The sequence below is a fragment of the Nanorana parkeri genome, unplaced genomic scaffold, assembly GCF_000935625.1.
Source record: "Nanorana parkeri isolate BGI_ZX_2015 unplaced genomic scaffold, ASM93562v1 scaffold663, whole genome shotgun sequence".
Lineage (NCBI taxonomy): Eukaryota > Metazoa > Chordata > Amphibia > Anura > Dicroglossidae > Nanorana > Nanorana parkeri.
The window spans coordinates 80,857-103,539 of NW_017306931.1; the positions used below are offsets into that span (position 1 = coordinate 80,857).

General features: G+C 41.7%; 1 protein-coding gene across 3 annotated transcripts in view; it reads right to left on the minus strand.

Annotated features, from left to right (window-relative positions):
• TAOK1 (TAO kinase 1) overlaps positions 1-22,683 on the minus strand; it is a 79,900-nt gene that overhangs the window by 34,410 nt on the left and 22,807 nt on the right. For 2 of the 3 annotated variants that reach the window (XM_018563432.1, XM_018563430.1), the window contains exons 1-3: positions 8,259-8,407; positions 5,143-5,214; positions 704-805 (exon numbers count right to left, since the gene is read on the minus strand). In XM_018563432.1, coding sequence (XP_018418934.1) covers positions 704-805; positions 5,143-5,214; positions 8,259-8,390 — 306 coding nt within the window. In that variant the 5' untranslated portion in view covers positions 8,391-8,407. Of the gene's footprint in view, positions 1-703; positions 806-5,142; positions 5,215-8,258; positions 8,408-8,490; positions 8,722-19,286; positions 19,381-22,683 lie in introns of those variants that run through there. The other variant, XM_018563431.1, reaches the window with a different exon arrangement.

The following is a 22,683-nucleotide window of genomic DNA, read 5'->3' on the forward strand; positions in this document are numbered from 1 at the left end:
AATAGATATTTGCTCCTTCTATAGAATGCGAGTATATTACCAACTGTCAAGGCAGCAAGTTTCCTGGCCAAATGAGGTAGTAAATCAAAATCAATGACAGAATTAAAGAACAGACTTCTTGCTTCTATCCATGGTTATAGTTACTAAACAATAACATGCAAATTATCCAGAGATTTATCCCAACTGCAAATATTGTGGTAAGGGAAGAATTACTTTTTCCAATGAGAGGCAAAATTGGCTTTAGGTTCCTTCACACCAATGATGCCACAAGTTGTGGAACGCTGCTTTCAACTGTGCCAACAATAACTGTAAGTCTGTGCAATTTGCTTGTGACAGCACACAGTAGCAGGAAGGGAATAAACATCCCAAATCAATAACTGTTATACAACGAAACAATTTTATCTGCTAGATAGCCTACAAGACTCGTCAAAAAATCACTTGTGTGCAATTTGCAACGGTAAACACTTATCAAAAGAATCCCAAATTACAGTAAGGGAATCACATATTTTATACTTAATCTGGTAACATGGAAGCTGGAGGTAAATAAACATGCATCTGAATAGTATAGAAGAGAAGAGAGATACTTTGTCTGCTTTAAAAATATACACGTTTAACACAAAAAGACACATGGAGACCCACTGAGACCAGGCAGACACAGGGATAACACAATGGCACAGTTGTAGCCGAGTAAAAGGATTTTTACCCATGCTGTATGTTCCCTCAGATAGCAGCCTTTATATTCTATACTGTTCGGATGTTTTATCCTTTGAAGAAATTTCACTTCTTTGATGATATCCTGCCATTTCTGTGGAGAAACATAGAAATCTTTGATATGACTCTAGTATGATCACCTGATAAAAAAAAACATCTTATAGGACAATTGTAAGAGGAAATATCTAAAAAGAGCTAGTTTTTTTTTTTTTAAGATTTTAACACGTCACCTTGCTAAAGAATACCAAGAGATGGAATATATTAAATACTAGAAAATGCTTCATTTTAACAAAATATAAACAAGTGGGAGATTTTGCACATCAACCCTGAATCAAGTTATTCCAAATAAAGCTGGTCATACATGGCTCTAATTCTAGTCAATTCCTGTGAATCGGCCAAAATTCGAGCTCTGGATGGTCCTGCCAACCCCACCCAGATTGACAAACTTGGATTAAAAGATTGAAGGAGCCAGGTGGAAACAAGTTGCCCAAACAGTGACTGCAGCCATCAGCCACAGTCACGTTTTGGGTATTCGTTAAGACAATAGCTGTCAGGAAATGTAATTTAGCATTCTATTGAACCCATGCAGTCGTGGCAGTCATCAAAGCCTTAACCAGTGGCTCCTCCCCAGCACCCACAGAGGTAGTAGCAGAAAACAATGTAAGATAGTAGCTCCCACTCTTTTGCCCCACGTGGAGGGGAGAAGCATCACACGCCAGGCTTACCATGCCCTAGACCAGTGGTTCGCAACCTGGGGGTCGGGACCCCTTCGGGGGTCGAATGACGATGTGCCAGGGGTCGCCTAGCGGCTTCCGGCCACCCAGGAGAGAAGCGCTTTCTCTGCTCTTTTTTTTCCAGTCAGAAAAGAAAAAAAAAACTTTCCAGGAGAAAGATATTTTTTTTTTTCCGACAGGGTTAAAAGTAAACCTGCCGCTCCGTGTGCACAGTGAGAGGGGATAGCAGTCTTCCTCTCTCACCTGCCACAGAAGTTCCCGCACAGTGCTGTGCTAGGACTCCTGTATTGGAGGTGACAGGGTCAATAAAGAGAACCTGTCACCTCTTTGTGATAGCAATGAAGTTAAGTGGAAAAAAAAATATATACAAAAATGATTAAAGAAAAATAAAATAATAAACAAAAAAAAAATCGATTAAAAAGAAATAAGAAACAAATAATTCAAAAATAAGAAAATTATAAAAAATAAACAATAAAAGGTGAGAGTCCTCCTCATCCCTCTCCTAGCGCAGCAGTGTCAGTTCTCCCGCCACGCCGCCAGATGTCGCTGCAGCAGCCGCGTCATCCCTAAATTTTACCGTTGGGGGTCACCACAACTTGGCAAATGTTACCAAGGGGTCCCTGCCCTAGAAAGGTTGAGAACCACTGCCCTAGACAGTGCTGTTGCAGCCAAACCTGCACAGTGCAAGAAAATGTATATGCTTGAATGCTGAAACTGGGGAGACTAGCAGGATGTGTCAAATATGATTGAAGGAAGTAGGGTGTCCAAGAGGAAATTTCTATGTCCTAACATCTTGATGCCAAGCTAACAACTGAGCTTGTTCCACAGTGTGGGATTTCAGCCACCAGCAGGCACAGTCCCTGGGCTTTTTTGTTGTTGTTGTTGTTGTAACTAGGTTCCTCTGATATGCTCATGCAAATCATAACAGGTTCACCTGCCACACATGCCTATTTCACAGAGAGCGCTACAGTGTCAAGGTGCTAAAAGTCAGTTTACTAATTTATTTAATGATGCCTATGGCCTTAAACAATGTTAGCCAATTCAAAACACAGCATATGAAACAATGCACCTGTGACAAGAATAAAAACTGCTTAGCTGTTCCTCATACATAGCTCATTCAACGACAAGAACATCAAATACATCAAGACAGTGCAGGTCATCAATGAGGCATCTAAATGAATGTACAAATGGGAATACACTGATGGGGAGTATAGATGCTGCAGTGCTTCCAGCTTTAAATAAAAAGCACTCATGCATCCCTGTATCTGTGCATGCTTTCATCTCTTCTGTATCGGCCAACCATGAGCAAGCCAAAGGGAAAATACAGATCTACAGTAATGGACAGCGCTTCTGCAGACAGCTTCACAAAAGAAAAAAGTTAACTGCCAGAGTGGTTGGGAGTCAAAGTCAACCTGCAACTTGCCCATGCATAGCAAAACAGGTTCACTTAACTGCTGCCCTCCCTAGTTGCACATACGCATTTTCTGTGTGCTCCCTGCCCCCATGTTTGGCCACTGGGAGCAAAAAAAATACCTGGGATTTATTCCCCTTCAGATCACATGACAGTGCTGGTGCTTGACTGCTTAGACACATGGGGTGAGGAGAAAGTACTCAACCCTGCGTAAGCAGGCAGCCTAACAGAGCAATGGGGGAGTGAAAGCAAGAAGATTAGGTGCAGCTACAGAGGGCGCCACTTGAGTAAACCCTTTACTTTGCCACGAATGGTCAACAAATACTTTAGGTCAACTTTAATAGACTTATTGTTTACTATTAACCTTACTACAAACTATTTAAAAGAATCCACTAATAAACCTTTTATACAGGTACCAAGAATGCAATAACCAGTTTCAAAAGTCTTGCTAAACAAGCAGGAGTGACTGCATACTGAAGAGCTGCAGGAATAGAACCTACCACTTCTGCTCTGTAAACTATGACAAAGCAGTATGTCAGCTAAATCTATACGTACACAGACAATTCAGACTCCCTGATGTCAGATAAATTATGTGGCAGAAGGGCAAACAAATCAAAATGCCAAGGGAATAACAATTAGCTCCCACAACTGGTATCCAATAATAGCTGTGATGGCAATAACCAGCAAATAATGTGCAGAATAACAACGGTTACATATTGGTGAACTAAAGAAAAGATGGAGAGAACTAAAAAGGTGTATTGACTAAGAAGTATGGATTCATGGATCAGTGTTAAATGCATCACTGGTGCTTTTAGGAGAACCTGTAGTGTAGTATAGTACAGAAAGATATATATCAACATCTACACAAAATAAAAGGCTAGCAAATGTAACACATTTTAATCTCCAAAATTCTAACCTACATACTATTAAATTAGTATCAGACATATCAATCATTTATAAAACTGTTTAAACCCTTGAGAAAAGACAAGATTAAGTTTCTAAAGCCTAACGGTGACCTTCTGTTCTTTGCTCCCGTTCGGTCTGTTTAATACACCATTTGAGAAGAGCTTTCTCCTATGATACCGTACTGATGCTTGTTTTGGTTTTCCTTGACCTGCTTTATTGTACTCTATGTACGACTGTTTCTTTTTCTATTATATTGAAAAATCTATAAATAAAGAATGTATAAAAAAAAAAGAAAAAAAAAAAAAAAAAAAAAAAAAAAAAACAAGAGCTGAACGAATTGCACATTAAAAAAAAAAAAAAAAAATTATAAAAAAATTTAAAAAAAAAAAATGAAAAAAAAAAAAAAAAAAAAAAAAAAAAAAAAAAGAAGAATATCAGAGCTGTCCTGTGCCCTCTGCACTCTGCACTCTTCCTGTGTGCCCTTCCAGCATTTATGTTGCAAATATCTGAGAGTGGGAGTTTAGCAAATTGCATTGGGCAGGGTTATCACCACTCAGTCCACAAAAATGCCCTGTGTTGTCATCTCACAATAGGGCTTAAGAGTCGAGTGCATGTCTGTCAGATGAACAGGTATTTTTCTGTACTTGCAAAGTCCTTAAAAAGGTGAAAGTTCATGTTTTGTACTCCAAGTGTCATTAAAGGAGAACTATGAGGCGAGTGAAAAATCACTTATCCTCATAGTTCGAGCCGACGTGCGACAATGAAACTGTCACACGTCGGCTCAATAGATCGGGACGTGAGCATACCGTTGCTCATTCACTTCTCGATCTCCCTGCAGAGAGTAGTGACTGTAAGTCACCGCTCCATGCAGGGATTCCCCCCCCTCCCCGCTCCGATCCTCCAGCGCTGACTGGAAGTAAAGACAAAAAAGTAAGTGTTGGGCGCACACTTTTATTAATCTAAATTCTGGTTCCCCTGATTGAGAATAATGAATTGTAAAAACGTTGGAGGTTTTAGTAATACCTGAATGTGTTTATTGTTATTGAATTATACAAGTGTTTACTAGAGGCACGCCTACCTGAATGGACTTCTTTCCAGTCTTTATCAAGCCCTGATATTTCCTAGAACAACCATGCTGGTAGCTTAGCCGTCTAAGCGGAAACTGCTACCGTTTTGGAATATGCATTTGAACTTGGGGTGAATGTAAATAGTGTGGCCTAATGGCGCCTCGAGCAGCAAACACGAATGCTAACTCTCAATGATGTAGGCAGAGAACTTGTGAGTACAGAAAATCAAAAAACTTCCTATGGGGATCAATTTAAGACATCCCTGTTCAAATCTTTGGTTACAACAGTGATTTATTGATATAAAGAAGCTTACCTCATTTGACTGCTTGCCACTGTAGGACATTTTCTTGATGGCCACCACTTCATTGGTACGCACATCATGTGCCTAAGACAGAGATGAAAAAAAAGAATAAAAAAAAAAAAAAAGATCTATCGGTGGCTGTCATCCGCCCACACCTGCTCCTCCTTACTTCTTCTCCCCGCGTCCCTGTGCTGATCGTGGATTTGGGCATGCGGTGAGCGTGAGGCAGAGAGAGGTGCGGCGTGTGGATGCGGGCAGGCGGGTCTGTCAGCGGCGAGCATGAGGTGGGGAGGAGGTGTGGGGCGCAGCGTGTGTGGAGCCGTGAACAGGTCCAACCAATCGGAAGCCGATTAATCGATGATTGAAAAAGTTGACAACTTTTTCAATAATCGATTATGTCGATTCGTTGTTGCAGCCCTAACAGGGAGGAGACCAATCTGAGTTACCCAACCGTATTAAAAAACAAACAAAAAGAAAGAGTGCGCTCACCAACCTGGCAGGGTCAAGTAAATCTTCTGAATTTATGGACAATCATTCATCTTTTGCCAAGTAAACAAATAAAATGTATGTATTTTGACAAGTGTATTTAGACATCTCCCTGGAGATCAGTCTTCACAGGTTCTAGGTCTCCTATAGCTGAATTGTTTTTCATCTCTAATTTGTATTGTAAAATAGCACAAGCTGCTTGTTGTGGGCAACAAACTCTTTTACCATACTTTATACTTCAGCACCAACACAAATGTTTATATTACAACAGGGGTGGAGAAATTAGGATGGAATTCAGGAGCCAGCCTGTGCAATCCAGGAGTCAGCAGGATTGTTATGTGCCAGCGTCATTGACAATAACTAGAGAAACCCTCAAAAGTTAGGCACCGGCTGTAATTTTAAGGAGCTTTGGCTACCTGGCGCCTGAGATTTGTCCAGCCCTGGCTTACAAGCGAGGGGAAAACAATATCAACATGGAAGTCGCATTGCTACCTTTTTGAAGCAAGCATCATGGTGCTGCAGCTGTTATTTTCTCTCGGTCATACACTATATGAAAATCAGGTTTTTGTTGTGAGAAGCAGTTGCAGCTTTAAGAATACACTGAACAGCAATAATTTCCACCCATGTCATGTTGGACAATTAATCACCCTGAACAAAGTAACAGAGAATGAGTCACTGCCTGTACAGGCCGCACTAGTGTGAAGCCAAATGTTTCTTTCATGACGATCATCAAATGTTTCTTTTATGATGAGCATCCAATAGGTTTGCAGAGCAAGTGCTCTCTAAAATAGCTAGTGGAATTCGGATTGTTCTTGTACATTAAAAAATGTGAAAGATTAAGCTGAAATAGGGCCAAAAGCAAACATTGACAGCTCTGGCAGGTTAATAAACCAGTTCACACAACTATGAATTCATGTACACCTAAATGCAGAGAGCTGGGTGGGTCAGTCTGTACAAACCCCTTGTAAACCCCACAGCCTGCTCTGCTTGCATTTGTAACCAGGCCCAATGCACCGAGAATGTATTACCAAAACTAGCTTCACCTACTTCCATTACTATGAGAGAGTAACGGTGGCCATACATTGTACAATTTTCGTTTGGAAATCGTACACAAACGTTCTTTCGAACAAATGTTGCACAGTTGATGGTACATCATCAATTTTTGTTTTGGATATTGCGAACAAAATTTTTCAATCAACTCGGGATGAAAAATGTCTCTCTGCCCTAACGAAACTTGATGAATGAGTGGGGTTTTCGTTTGTCAAAAATATCATCAAGTAAACAGCACATGAGTTAAATCCTAAAATGCATTCAAGTACCTTAACTATTAACAAAAATGTATCTTATTTGTGTATCAACCGGCTGTAGATCCTCAAATCATCTCTGAATTGGTGCTGACACTGTCCTTCCTTCTGGAGGGTGGCTACTTTTGTTCCCCGTGGTCCTTGTGTGTGTTGTAAAGTAGCCACTGCTCCAAGATTCCTACAATCTCAATACAAATTAGTAAACTATATGTGAGATAGTAGTCCATCACAGGAGCAAGTTCCAGAAGGAAGGACAGTGTCAGCACCCATTCAGAGATGATTTGGGGATCTACAGTCGAGGGATACACAAATAACATACATGTTTGTTAATAGTTCAGGTAACTCCTGAGGTTAGTCCCACTTTGAAGGGTTCTTATAACCTTCTGAATTTTTACCGAGGTGGGGGATTTGATGTTCAGAGAGAACCACTGACTGTCTCTGCCCCCTATGACAAACACTGCAGCACTACCAGAGAAAGTGGAGCACTGGCTTCCGCAGGACAGTATTTCACAGCTACAAGAACCCCAATATATATGCCTTCACTTCTCTATAGAACAGCACCGCTTTCAGAATATATTTTTTTCTCAAAATCCTCACTCATATTACTCCCTAAGGGCTTGTTCACAAGATTTTCTGGTCCAGATCTGGAGACGCAGTGTTGTGCATGCAGTGCGTTTTTGATGTGTTTTTAAAGTGTTCAAGTTTGGTTGGAGTGGGGCTCTCAGTATGTTGGCTGCAGTGCGTTTTCGTTGCGTTTGACGCGTTCGTGCATTTCCGGACCAGACAAAATGTGACATGCAGTATTTTTTCTGTCCAGACCGGAACGGACTGCGCTTGTGAGAACTGTAGCCCATAAAACACATAGGGATACATTTTGGGTGCATGAGCGCACGGATCTGGTCTAGACAGAATCCGGACGTCGTGTGAACAAGCCCTAAATGCTGCTAAATAGTTCTAACAGCCGCAGTGAAAAAGTGAACTCACTTCACAAATGATTTAAATCAAAATAGCGCTGTGTATTTTGATTGAAATTGCTTTCAGAACATGAGTACACATTCATGATTACATATTAAGTGGATGCTTTTACAGATATTCATGCCACTAGTGTATTCAAGGTCTGTATTTTTTGTGCAAAGACATCATTTGTGCCACATGACTGTCTGTCATGTGGCGCAAATGATGTCTTTGCACACCAAATCAATCAGCAAAGCAAACATAAGAACAGGGAATAATCAGCATCTTATTGAAAAATGTCAAGCTGTAAGAAGGCACAACGGGTTTCCATCCTTCTATAATCTGGGTACATTTAAAAAAAAAAAAAAAAAATGTAATACTTACAAAATAAACTGCGCCGAAACTCCCATGACCGATTTCTCGGAGGTCGCTGAAAAGCTTTTCCGGGTCATCCCTAAAGAAGAGCTCTGCTATATCTGGGTCCTTCAGGCTTCCAGCTCGACTTGTTGACGGCATCCTGCTTTAGCAGTCTGCCGTCCAACTATACCAACGGGTTTTCATCCTTCTATAATCTGGGTAAATTTAAAAAAAAAAAAAAAAAAAATGTAATACTTACAAAATAAACTGCGCCGAAACTCCCATGACCGATTTCTCGGAGGTCGCTGAAAAGCTTTTCCGGGTCATCCCTAAAGAAGAGCTCTGCTATATCTGGGTCCTTCAGGCTTCCAGCTCGACTTGTTGACGGCATCCTGCTTTAGCAGTCTGCCGTCCAACTATCTAGGATTGCACAACTGCCACTTTTCTTCTTGGTTCATCTGTGTGAATGTGTCCTCTTCAGCATGGGAAACTGGAAAAAAAGACGTATACCATGAAATTCTGACATAAAAAAGAAAAAAAACATTAAAAAAAACATTTCATTTTTTTTCCCCCGTAAAAAGAAGAAAAAAAAACTGATGCCGCTTGTGCTTAGCAGCCAGTTAACATAAACCTTGATTAAAAATAATCATAACACTAAACCTTATTTCTACACTGCTGCCCAGCTTGGGACAATGCCAAAATACAATGCATAATGGAACAATATTGATCTGGTTATGAGACGTCACACACCATTTGTAACGGAGATGGCCATAACTATAACCTCATTAAGGTATTAGAGGAACTCCAACTATCACTGCTAACACAAGCCTTGTTTAAGGTTGACCCAGTTCATTAAGGGCTAGTTCACACCAAGCGCGGTGCAGAGCAGACCGGATCAAAACTGCATCCAATGTATTCCTATGGTATTTTTAGCTCCAGTTCACATCGCAGCGTGCAGGTCCAGAGCAGGTACAAAAACTGCAGCAGGCCCTATTTTACCTGCTCTGGAGCTGCAAACGCATCAAAAACGCATGCAAATGCCTGGAACGCACTGAAAGCACGTTAAAATTAAAAAAAAATATTTTTTAGCCCAAAACGCGTCAAAACGCATCTAAAAGACTAGCGTGCGTGTGCAGAAACCTGACCGGATCTGCTCTGCATTTGGTGTGAACAAGGCCTAAATGTCAGAGCTCAGATGTGGCCAAATGTGAATTGTTCTTTTTTGTAACAGCTCATTCTCTACACAGAATTTCAGGTTCGCTTTTCTATTTTATCAAAGTTTTTCATCAAAGTGATTTTCTCAGGGTAAACGAAACCTGCAGTTCATTCTTAGACTTCCTCATAGAGTTAATCTCCATCTCCTTCAAAACGTGACCCTTGAGCATGCTGAATTGGGCTTACAAGGATTAAACACACCTATCCACACACGTTACATGAGCTTTATCTAGACAGGATAACCTTCCCCACGTTGTGATATGGTGTTTTTAGACTTAAATGCATAGAAAGTGCATGACGAATACATTTCTTCTGCATATAACTTGCATATCCATTCATTTTAAAACCAGCTAAAAATGTTTTCTTTTGTTCTGCAAAGAGTAAAGAAATGGTTAGACCCCTGTCAATTTTTATCGGGTCTGTAAATCTTTTGAGGAGATTCACCCTCACTGTGCATCTCCATGACACCCCTGTGACACCAGGACGAGAAAAGAGTGGAAAGGGGATCACAGAATCTCAAATCAGGTTTTATTGCTCTTTATGCCTTCCTGTTCCTAAGGCCCGTGGGCTGATCAGGAGGGGATCCCTGCACAGACATCCATGTCCGTCCAGATTTCTTTCTCCATCTTGGAGCAAAGAACTAAAACTGCCGGACCCCATGTCGGTCAACGTGGAGTCGGATGTGAATGGAGATGTGTCCGTTTACATCAGATTACATTAGGCACGAACAGGTCCAGCGAAACAGAACTTTATTCTGTTTGTTTTTCCAGACCTGGCCGGAGTCAGGGCTTATGGGGTGTAAACAGATGACCATACCTTTACCGCCGGTTGCCCACAAACGAATATTGGGAATCAGATCGGACAGCCCGTCTGAAAGGAGCCTTACTCTTCCTCCCTAGACTGAACAATGAGCATTTGTTGTGTGTTTCCACTGCTGAGATTGACCAATGCTTCCAGTCCCTCTGACTCCTGTACATATGAATTTTTTTGTGCAACAACGCATCTTTTTTGGCACCATAGTCTCCAATGGGAGAACATGAAAAAACATACATACATTTTTGTGAGCTTTTGAGCAACCAGTCTCCTCATAGTAACCTCTACTCTAGCCAGGCTTCAGCTTTGTTCACACCAAGCGCATGCCAGGAGCAGAGCAGAGCAGTTACAGACAAGATTAAAACTGCGTCCAATGTATTATCATGGTATTTTGGGCTCTAGTTCACACCGCAGCGTTCAGTTCCAGAGCATGTAAAAAAAAACTGCAGCAAGCCCTATTTTACCTGCTCTGGAACGCATGCAAACGACCTGAAAGACCATTTTAAACTTAAAAAAATAAATGTTTTTGTTTTTTTACCAAAAACGGCCTGGAACGCATTAAAACGCGGCAAAATCCACTGCACTGCGTGTGCAGAAACTCATGCAGATCTGGTCTGCATTTGGTGTGAACAAGCCCTCAAAGCAACATTGAAGAAGCAGGCCACAGAATGATTAATGAAGTTTAAAAAGGCTGATGAGTGCAAGGAAATAGTTCTAGGACCCCAATGACTACTACAAATAATCACAGCAAGCACCAGCAGGCCTGAAGGACATGGACCATGAAGTATAGCCAGATTGGGACAGGAAGACCTAGAGAGGACCTAGAAAGAGGCCACAGAAGACATTGATCAAGATAGTTCAGATAGCACAACACCACAACGCAGAAAAACCCGGAAGCAAATGTAATGGTGCCTGAATGGATACATCTTTACATAACGCATGAAAATAAAAACATATCAAAAATGAGCATCAGCGTGCATTAGAAATGCACAAAATATGCATGAAAATGCAGATTTACAAGTGTGAACCTAGATTCAATGTCAGCAGCAGAGGTCCAGCTGTCATGTGCACTAGAAGACCCATTGTAAGTACAGTAAAAGACAGCTGATTAATACACAGAAAACATCTTTACAGAAGAAGAAATTAATCAGCAAAAAATTTGTCAAACAGGAAACCACTGTTTTAAAGTACAACCATTAAAAATATTATACGTGCTGCAGGATTTAAAGGAGAACTATGACATGAGTGATTTCCACTAACCTCATAGTTCTAAGCCGACCTGTGACAATGAGACTGTCACAGGTCGGCTCAGTAGATCGGGAGGTGAGGGAACACTTACCGGGTTCCCTCACCTCTCGATCCTGTCACAGCTCTCTGCCGTGACAGGGGGAGGGGCTGGATTCCCCGCTCCGATCTGCCAGCGCTGACTGGCGGAACGGACGGGGGCGGGGGCGGGTACAGCTGGCTCTGCCTCTAGATAGGCAGAGCCAGCTGTCACTCACGCAGCTGGGCGGATCCCGTCATCTAAGTCAGGATCCGCTCCAGGTGCGGCGTCTCAGTATACCGCAAGCTGTACTGAGCTTAGGGTAACGGGAGGACGCTAGTTGGTGTCCTCCCGTTACCCCAAGGAGAACTATGGGGAAAAACACTGACCCCCATAGTTCTCCTTTAATAAATAGTAATCTCGACTTGCAGATTTCTAATAACGTTGCAGCCCAACGTTGCAGAAAGACTTTTCTAAGGAAACAAAGTGGGCTGCAACGTTTCTATAATAGAACATTTGCTTTACATTAGCAACTGCCAGTAGACTTCCAAAGCAGGCATCTATAAATGACAGCGTGTAGCTTTGGATTTTATTCTGAACGCTCAGAGAGCCTATTATGAAATATGGATTTTGGCTTGCAGAGTCAAGGTTGGCCCCATGTCCCTCTAGCAATTAACTACTGTTAAAGTAGAACCATTAAAAATATTATTATACGTGCTGCAGGATTTAATAAAAAGTAATCTCGACTTGCAGATTTCTATTGCAAAGTCCCACAAATACCTGTTAATCCAGCCAGTAAAGTCCACCTAATGCAGCTTCCTGTGAAAGTGTGGAAACCCTGCTCCACTTCTCCTGAATTCAGAGGAGAATTGTCACTCATGTAGGTTGTGTCTGCTTGTATTGCAGTGGAATGAAAAACTATTGTAGAGCGTATAGCCATCATGGCCACCTCTGATACACAAGCCTGTAGCTGGTCAATCAGCACCTGGTCACACCTAGTCTTTTTGGATTGATAGCACCGCCTCTGTTGCTGAAACCCTTCACTGTGAGCTGCAGTGACTGGTAGGAGGAGCGTGTGAGATGTAAACAAAGGAGGACTTGGCTTAAAGAAGATAAAGGAAGTATTTAGTTCACTTTGTGGGGCTTGTAGATGACATAACTGATTTGGTACTTGTTTAGACTGTCATTCAGGAGCCACTGGTTGTACTTTAAGGATACAACATTTTAGGAGGTGGTGTTTTGGAGAGCAAATATCCAAGCTGCTTTCCTCCTGAACTTCTAATTCTGCTCACCTCCCCTTACCATCTGTAAAGCTTTTGTCTTTCTATTTCAGCCTGCTGATAACTTTGCATAATCTCCCCATCGGAATGTGCAATATTTGCTTAACAGGGTACCCCAAAGCAAAAGAAATGCAGCCGGGTGGTCACACTTCAATTAGAAGCAGCCAGCAGGAGACCTAGCAAAAAGGGGCAGCAACTTGTCTTTGGCTCTCCCAGAGAATTCCAAGATAGAGGTGCCACTAGCTCTGTCTGTGCAGAGTGCCAAGTTAAAAAAGATTTAAAGCAGCACACATGCTAAAGGTAGCCATGTATAATTACCAATGGAGCAATGATCTGCATTTCCATGATGTCAGAACTGATGTGTCTTAAAGCTCATCTTGGGGACGGGGAATAAGGGACACAGTCTTTCCCCAGCTCTACTCCAGTGGTGGGAGGCCTGCTGATATCACATCTAAAGCAGTGACCACTGCCCTGCACACATAGACACTGAGGGATACTCCACGAGTTTGAATGTCACGACTAGGTGAGCACCGCTGTTGGGGAAGGGTGGGGGGAAGGGATCATTTAAAGTCCTTTACACAATACCCTTAGGCTAGGTTCACACCTAGGCGATTTTAATCGCACAAAACAGAGATTTGCATTCAAGTCTATGGAAGCTGTTCACGCCTTTACGATTTGTTGCATGGTAGAAATCGGCTGTCGCACAAAAATGTACAGGAGCGATTTTCGGGCGGATGTCGCACGATTTGGGTCCCATAGACATCTTTATGCATTCAAAATCACGCGGTTTTCAAACCAACATTGTGCAAACAGAAACACGCGACAACAGCTCAGTTGCTTAGGTGTGAAGCTAGCCTAATTAATAAACCTTTGCTGTGGTATCGCACAGTAAACAATGCATAACCAAAACAAAACAGTTGACAACGCAGTTGGATTGGTTCTTAGTGGGGGCAAGAAACGATCTCCTACCAACCATTGTTTTTCCAACCAGTAAGACACGCAATGAACGCATTCACAGTATGAGCTGTGTTTTTTTTTTTATTGTTCTGGAGTCGCTGGAATGGATGGTAAATTTTAAAAGGTAAAAAGGTGAACTAACCCTTTAGGGGGAACAAAATACTGCTAGAGCACAACTCAACAGCAAATGCATTTAAAACCCCCCCAAAAATATTTTCATTTCATGCATCCTGACCTTTCAAATGTACTTTAAATTCACTAGGTTCCATACGGATATTAAAACAAAACAGAACTATTTTTACCACTTTCCAAACAATTAGACACTTTCATCTTATAGAACACTGCAAGTCCCAAGGAGCTTTTCACCTGCAAAGTAAAGCCTTTCTTAGCGATCAATTGTATTACCCAGCAGGGTTCAAAGTGAGGTTGTGATCTGACTCACACTTTCTGTGTATGACGAAAGAAAAACTATATTTAAATGTAAAGATTTATTATTTCCACGATCCCAGCTGTAAATTTTATTTTTCTATATTCACTTTTACAGCTCCAACCTAATCTGGTGGGTTTAACAGACGGCTATAAATACATTTTTATTTTCTAACCTGCATTAGAAAAATGTCAGCAGGAATCTGCTATTGGGCAATAGCTGCACTTTTATCTTCCAAACCTTTTATCAATAAGGCCTAAAGACGCAATGACATCATTCCCTGCCACGGTGAAGACTACGACATGTAGCCCCCATTATATTCACATACTGGTTAATTCCATCAGAAGCCAATTAACCTACCAGTGTGATTCTGAACTAGATGTGGAGACTGGGGGGGGGGCATATGAACACCACACCGACAAAGGGAAACTCATTTTATTTTGACAATGATCTGGCTTGATGTCACTGTGGAATGTTCAAATAACCTTGAAGTACATTTCTAGGGACACACTGGAATTTGGTTAAAGTCATTATCAGGTATCATTAATTTATACCATTAACATACTACTGCTAAGCTTTCCGAACTTTAACTGGTTGTGAACCACTTTAATGATCTGTCATATCCAAGTGGCTCTTGTAGCGAGTGCCAATAAGTCAAAGAAGTGTCTTTGTGTGTTACATTATTATTTCCTGCATACACTGTTGCAGCTGTGCATTTCATTTGCTCCAGCTAATGTAGCCAACTGAATCTCGAGTTACCAAGACAATACAGAAAAAAAAACAAATGTAACTACAATAAACAATTCTCACATTTAAAATGGCACTAAACGCTAGGCTTTTATTTTTTACCTAAATGCATCGTCTGCATTAAAAGTAAAAAAACTCCCAGTACCTTTCTATGCACCCTTCCCCAAACTACCACCTATGGTCCCTTGTCACTACCACCAGGTCCAGGCAGCTAAGCGTTGTTCCCTGAACATCCGGGTTGTGGATGGATGTACTGAGGGCAGAGGAGTGATAGGACCCTGTTGCTGTCAGTCAAATTGTTGCGAAGAGAACACTGGCAGAAACGGGGCCATGGCTTGTGTCTATGGATGCAGACAGCTAGGCACAGGTCCCAGCTGAGAATGCACATGCATAGGTGTAGGGCTGCAACAACTAATCGACATAATCGATTATAATCGATTGAAAAAGTTGTCAACTTTTTCAATCATCGATTAATGGGCTTCTGGGTAGTTGGCCCTGTTCACTGCTCCACACACACTGCACACCGCACCTCCTCCCCACCTCACGCTCGCCGCTGCCAGACCCGCCCGCATCCACGCTCCACACGCCGCACCTCCTCCCCGCCTCACCCACATCCACGATCGGCACAGGGACACGGGGAGAAGAAGTAAGGAGGAGCAGGTGGGGGGATGACAATCGCCGACAGACAGGCCCTATCTCAGAAGCAAGTTGCTGGAAGACTGCTCAGGTAAGCCTGCAATCCCCCACATGGTGCTCTACAATGTATTGCTGGGATTTGTATTCCTCTATAGCTGATGGTACATTGTGCTGTATATTATACAGAGGACTACAAATCCCAGCAATAGTACTTTATACACAGTATGTATAATGTACTATTGCTGAGATTTGTTGTATCCCTCTATAGCTGGTGGTATTCTGCATTGCACTGTATAGAGGACTGCAAAACCCAGCAATAATACATTATACAGCGCAATGTGGAATACCACCAGCTACAGAGGAGTACAACAAATCCCAGGAATAGTACACAGTGGTGCAATGCCGAATACCACTAGCTTTAGAGGACTACAAAACCCAGCAATAGTACATTATACAGCGCAATGCAGAATACCGCCAGCTATAATGTATTGCTGGCATGTGTTGTATTCCTATATAGCTGGTGGTATACTGCATTTCGCTGTATAATATATTATTGCTGGGATTTGTTGTACTCCTCTGTAGCTGGTGGTATTCTGTATTGCGCTGTATAATGTACTATTGCTGGGATTTGTAGTCCTCCATAGCCGGAGCCATTCTGCATTCATTGCTATATAATTTTACACTTTTCATTTCACTATATTGCACACCACACTTTTTTCTTATTTACTTCCACCACTCCAAGCTTACTCCTGTGATGGACTACAATCTCAAAACAAACTAGTAGTCCCATTACTGGAGCCATTTTTTAGAATGTATTTTATTTTATGTTTTATCCGATTAACCAAACTCAATAATCGGCTAACTAATCGATTTTGAAAATAATCGTTAGCTGCAGCTCTACATAGGTGTCTCCTTAGCAGCTGGTTACCTAAAGGAGACACCCACAAACAGGCAGCGGGGGATAGCAGTTTGGGGACTGGCTGGAGAAAAAAGGAAATAAGACATTTTTTAGAAGAATATTCAGATAATGGAAGTGTGGACTTCCTCATCTTAAAAAAAAAAGTACAAAAGGTTTAAGATCACTTTAAGGAGGTTTTTGGTTTGTTTTTTTGTTGCAAAAAAGAATAAGATAATAGGGTACCATTCATCGGGACTGCACATCTCAGATTCTCAACTCATTGAAAAAGTGGGGTTAGAAATTCTGTACTTTGCTGTGGCCAGCATCAGTGGAGAACAAAGTTCTATAGAGCTCCAAAATGAACAAGGAACACGTCCTTTGATTATGTCTTCCAATTATAACCCTGCGCTCACAAGGCTGGAAAAAGCAGTGATGCTGGTGAAAGCTTGTTATGATTCACTAAACTACACAGGTAATTCACTGATTAGATATAGCATGCTGGCTTTAGGCAATGAATACACCTAACAATCACTACCGATAAATGAGTCACTTAAAAAGACTATCTACCTACAGCTAAGTGCATAACAAAAACAAAAAAAAGGATAAAAATGTGTTAGTTCAATTTTTTATTAAGGTTTTTGAAGTTGCTGTAAGTATTACATGAAAAAAACCACAAATAGTTTGGTTTGTTTTATCCTCTTTGGCAGTGCGTCCGTTATCCGCCATGAGATCAGGCAGCAGACAGGTCAGCCTCCATGAGGGCCTGACAGCTAGACCATGGCCTGACAGAACAGAACACAACTAAGTAACACTAAAGAACAGCATATGCACCAATCCCGAGAGGTCAGGCTAACAACTTAAGAGTGGGAATTTAGATTCTTATAAATGCCCATTTCTGACAGGTTCTCTGACAGGTTCTCTTTAAGGCACCCAAAAAAAATGCATTAAAGAGAACCTGTCAAATGAGTATTTGTAAGAATCTGAATCTCATGTCCAAAGGAAACTATGTACACCACAGTGGCCAGCATAACGGGGTTCTTCAACTTCAAACCGTTGAGGGAGAAGGCTGCCGTAATTCAAAGCCACTGGGAAGTATCCTCACAACACATGTAAAACAAATAGACAAACAGCGCCTCCTCCTAGTGTATTAACGTTTATCAGATGAAGCGATAAGGATAACATCAAAACTGCTCACATAAGGGTATAGGAATAAGCAACATGTTACAAAGCAGGTCCCGGAGAAGATTGGCTAGCCTGTCTTCTCTGGGGCCTGCTTTGTGCTTATTCCTATACCCTTATGTGAGTTGTTTTTATATTATCTTTATCGCTCCATCCAATAAACGTTAATACACTAGGAGAAGGCACCGTTTGTCTATTTTACAGGAATCTGAATCTCAATTCAAGTTCAATATTCAAAAATCCTTCAACTTGTATCCTTTCAGAAAGGTTCTATGCACATGGTCACAGTGTTAAGCATGAGGTTACTTGTATGCAAGGGATTTAAAACCTTAAACTTCACCTGTGCCCAGTCTATGCACATTCAACTGATTACATGTCCGTAAAACTCCAGCCCAACCTTCAGTCTTACACAGTTGTACAGGCTCCTCTCCTATAATGAAATAGCTTACTCCGATTTCATTGCACACTGTGAGCTCTCAAAGTCAGATAGCGCCTGCCTCATTTCCTGGCTGCAAGACATGCAACTCTTTCCCAAGTCTTGCTGTCCCGGGCCCATAACTTTCATTCATTGGATTTCAGTCTTTTCAATCATGGAAGCTCAGCATCACAAGTATGGAGTTATCTAGGGAGGTCTACATGCAGATGCAGGCTGCCTTGGATTGCCCACTACTCCAGAACATCCATCCATGCATTTTAATAGTTGCAAAACTCCTTCCAAGAGCCATTCCATTACTTGCACTGTACTGTGTATGTTTTCAGGAAGCCGAGTACAGAACCCCATCAGCCTCTCCCACAAGCCATAATCTGCTCGCAATGCTTAGAGAACCACAGAGACCCATTGATTACATCGCTGGGTCTAAAATAAAGGTATGTAATGAAAACAGGTTTTAACTGAAATGTCATAAGCATGTTGATGAGAAAAGGAAGGGGAAAGGGGGGTGGAGAACCAAAAAGAGCAAACTATAAGATTAAACCCAAGATTTAACAATGAAAGAGCTTTTTAAACAAGCCATACTGACCTCTTCAGCTGTTTTCTATGTGAAGCTACTCATTGTCATAAATGACCACAAAGGGTACAATAGTCCCGTTTTTAGGGCTTGTTCTCACCATGTTCATTGAGCTGTGCGCAGGGCACACAGAAAACCATTGTTTCCATGGGCCCTATCCACACCATACATGAGTGATGGTGTGCAGACAAATGCAGCTCAAGGGACACGGTGTGGACAAGCCCTAAGCTTCTAGCATCTTAGAAACACCTACTGGTTAATTTACATTAGAGGGTTGGCAGGCTGCCATGATCTGCTCTCATAGAAAAATACAGGGCCTATGTTGTACATTTGTAAATTAATTTCTCCACAATGCCAATAGATGTGTACATGAATGAAGGCTCATTTCAAAGCGATTTTACTGCTTGTTCGGAATATGTAAAATATTTATTGCGCATGATCTGGGTACAGGCTCACTTTATCCTCATGAGATGGAGAGAAATGTATACTTCAACATAGGCTATTGATTCACAGGCTGCTGGGGTATCATGAGGCAAACATAGCTAGATCTTGCATCCCGTAGGCTGTGACAGTCCACTTAATATCTCTATTTTGGAAACAAAAAACTTTACAGATTAGGGCTACAAACTCACCGACGAGAGGCATCAGTTTTACAGTCACTAAATCAGTCCGAATCAGGAATAATCCAGGTTAGTTTTAGGTTGAAAGCCGCTCCCCACTGTACACCTGGACAGAATGAGAATAAAAACTTTATTAGAACCAAGATATTCCTATTCAAATACAAAAACAATAAATCACAAATAATGGTTCTTTGAACCAATGACCCTGGAAAGGTACTCAAGACACATGCAGTTTGACTTCCTGTTAAGCAGGATTCTTCAAGTTGAAAGTCTAATTTTCACCCTTGTATGTTATTTGTAAACAGAATAAAATGCTGAGAGAATTTCTGAAATGACATTTGCCAAATCAAAATATAAGTTGATACATGTAAAAGTCTTTTTGAGGTTTTTAAGATCAATGATAAGCAGTTACCCTCAGCAACCCGATGTTGATGAGCAGTTACCCTCCGCAACCCGATGTTGATGAGCAGTTACCCTCAGCAACCCAATGATGAGCAGTTACCCTCCGCAACCCGATGATGAGCAGTTACCCTCAGCAACCTGACATCAGTAATTAATCAAAACCTCACTGTGCACAATCAGCATATGGGTCGGTCCAACCAGAACCTTCAGCTTTGGACAGACACTGGTGGCCTGAAATGCCCGCTGGCTTCTTGGCTTTCTCTTTTCTGTAAATTTCCATAGCATTGCTTACTTTCACATCTGCTTGTAGGATTGTATGCAGTATAGTATCACACATGCATTAGACCACACAGGTGTGATCAGGGTCATCTGCCTAAAACTCTGGATCTACATTGTTTTGACACACAGTGCTCACTATTTCTGCTTATGTGTCTTTATCATAATATGTTTGATTTAAATAGCCCAGGTCAACAGATTTCGTTCAATTGCAATAACCCCAAAGGCCAGAATTACAATAGTGATTTTTCTTTGAAGCTCATCTGCACTACTAAATTTGCTAAGGATAACCACACACATGGCAAATTTAAGTCAATTTAAAGAACTTTCAGTCCACTGAAAATGGCAAATATGATCAAACGTTTTCTTCCATTGAATCTGTGCTTGTCCAGTTGTCTTTTCGGTGCAAATTTCAGCATCTGTACATGACCCCATGGGCTGTCTGACTCCTCTTGTCCTTGAGGTGTATGTGTTGGGTAGTCTGCGAAATATACCTTGCCTCCTTCAGAGCTTTCACTACTTCACAAATTGCAATTCTAAACCCACAAGGTGATTGTTCTTCATTACTTGCTCTCAATGTCTCAGTGCACAAAATTTCTGAATGATGCACTGCCTTATAAGAGGCTGTTTTATGCACAAAGAGGTTGTCCTGCCTGTTACTATAAAGAATGGGGTCCCTGGCTCTCGAATACACTTTGAAACTCGTGTGTCTCGGTGTTGCTTCTGCTATCTCGCCTCCCCTGGTCTCTGTATGGTTGCAGGTTGACAGCGGGCAAGCGAGCTTAGTATTGTTTGTTACATAGTATCTATTCTTTTTGATCTGTTAAGTTTATTGAGATATGTTTGATTACAAGCTTTTTATGTTACAGACATGTATACAGAAGAGATGCATGCTGAGATACTGTATTTTTGCTTTGTAGTTATACAGTGGTTCTCTTGTGTAATGTCTTTGCGATCACTCATATCACCAGGTACAGTATTCTGTAACGTGCATTGTATTTGCTCAATAAAACTACATTTGAGAAAAAAAAAAAGCCCCAAAATTATGATCAAAATCAACAGAATCTAAGCAATTCTCCACACGTGAGTTTGATGACCTCCAGAATTTAGTTGACTGTGAAGTCAAAACTGGTTGTATTACCGTAATTGAATGCACTTTCTAAAGCACAAAATGTGAGTATAGTTTGAGAAACAGTCCATTAGCACCCACATTTCTTTCCTTTCTCTGCAGTTGGAATGACGGCTTTATTAAAGTAGATTTATAAAAAAAAAAAAAAAAAAAAATGGGAAAAAAATTAAATGGAATTGGAAATAAAAAAACAAAAAATTGTAGATTTTCCCACTGTGTTTGGGGTCATTTCAAATCCTCAAAATTGCAGCTGATTAAAAACACTATTTTATGCCTTCGACCAAAAAAAACGTGAAATTGAATTGAGATCTTCAGCGCGGAGAAGAGAGATTCAGTCTTAGGCCTCAGTCACACCAGATGCAGTGTGTTCCGGCCCGATTCTGGCCACAACGCACTGCATCACAGGGGTGTGGAAATTTTGGAAAAAACTACTTGTCCAAGGACTAAAGCGGGGGCCGAATCTACTTGTCCCTCATGACAATCTACTTGTCCTGATACAAAAAAAATAATTTTAACCAAAACCGTATTTAGCAGTGCAAAGAAGCGCTTCTCATTGGTCAGTGCCGTCAGGTGACTGCGTTGACCAACGAGTGCTTGCAATTTGCGAGCGAAATTCAGACAACATGGAACAGGTACAGATAGTACACCCGTACTGGTGGACGGGAAGGACCGAGTCCCCATCTCATTCAGCGCGACATCAGAGACCGGCACCAGCGCTGGAGGGATTGCTGAACATAAGTGGAAGGAGGAGGATCGGATCAAGAGGCATCATTTAAAAGGGAACTATGGGGTAAGTGTTTCCCCCATAGTTCTCTTAAGGGTTACGGGACGACAAACTAGCGTCCTCCCGTGACCCAAAGCTCAGTATATCACAAGCTACAGCTCGCGGTATACAGAGGCCGCTGCAGACAATATTGTCGAGATCCACCCAGCTGCGTGAGTGACAGCTGGCTCTGCCTATTTAGAGGCAGAGGCAGCTGTACCCGCCCCCTCCCCGGTCCATTCCTGCAGTCAGTGCTAAAGGATCGGGGGGTGCCTTGCGGGGGATCGGTGACTAACAGCCACGGCTCTCCACAGGGAGATGATGGAGAAGTGAGCGAGCGACGGTATGTGTTCGCTCACTTTCCGATCTGCTGAGCTGACGTGTGACAGTTTCATTGTCACACGTCGGCTCGAACTATGAGGTAGAGTGAAAATCACTCACCTCATAGTTCTCCTTTAAGGTAAGTCCTTGAAACAGCATGGCAGAGGGAGGAAAAGATGTGACTTTAATGTCACTTTAACTTCACTCCCCGCCACCACTTTTTCTAGGTAAAGGGAAGCACAGAGTAATATTTACCTTAATCCACAGTCCTCCGCTTGTTGTTCATGTCAGTTCCATTTGTGTCAGTGGGTTTCCCAAAGTCACCTATCTTGCTGGTGGTCTTGTTGCCATCCCCCTTGCCGATATCATGTACAATGCAGGACCAGTGGCTAATGCTACTGCTGAATTGTATGCAATGGAGTAGGTGTGCCCATCAACATTTCACCAAACTGTGGATTATGGTAGTATTCTGTGTTGTAAAAAACCATAGACAAAATGAGCAATACATCCTGCATTAC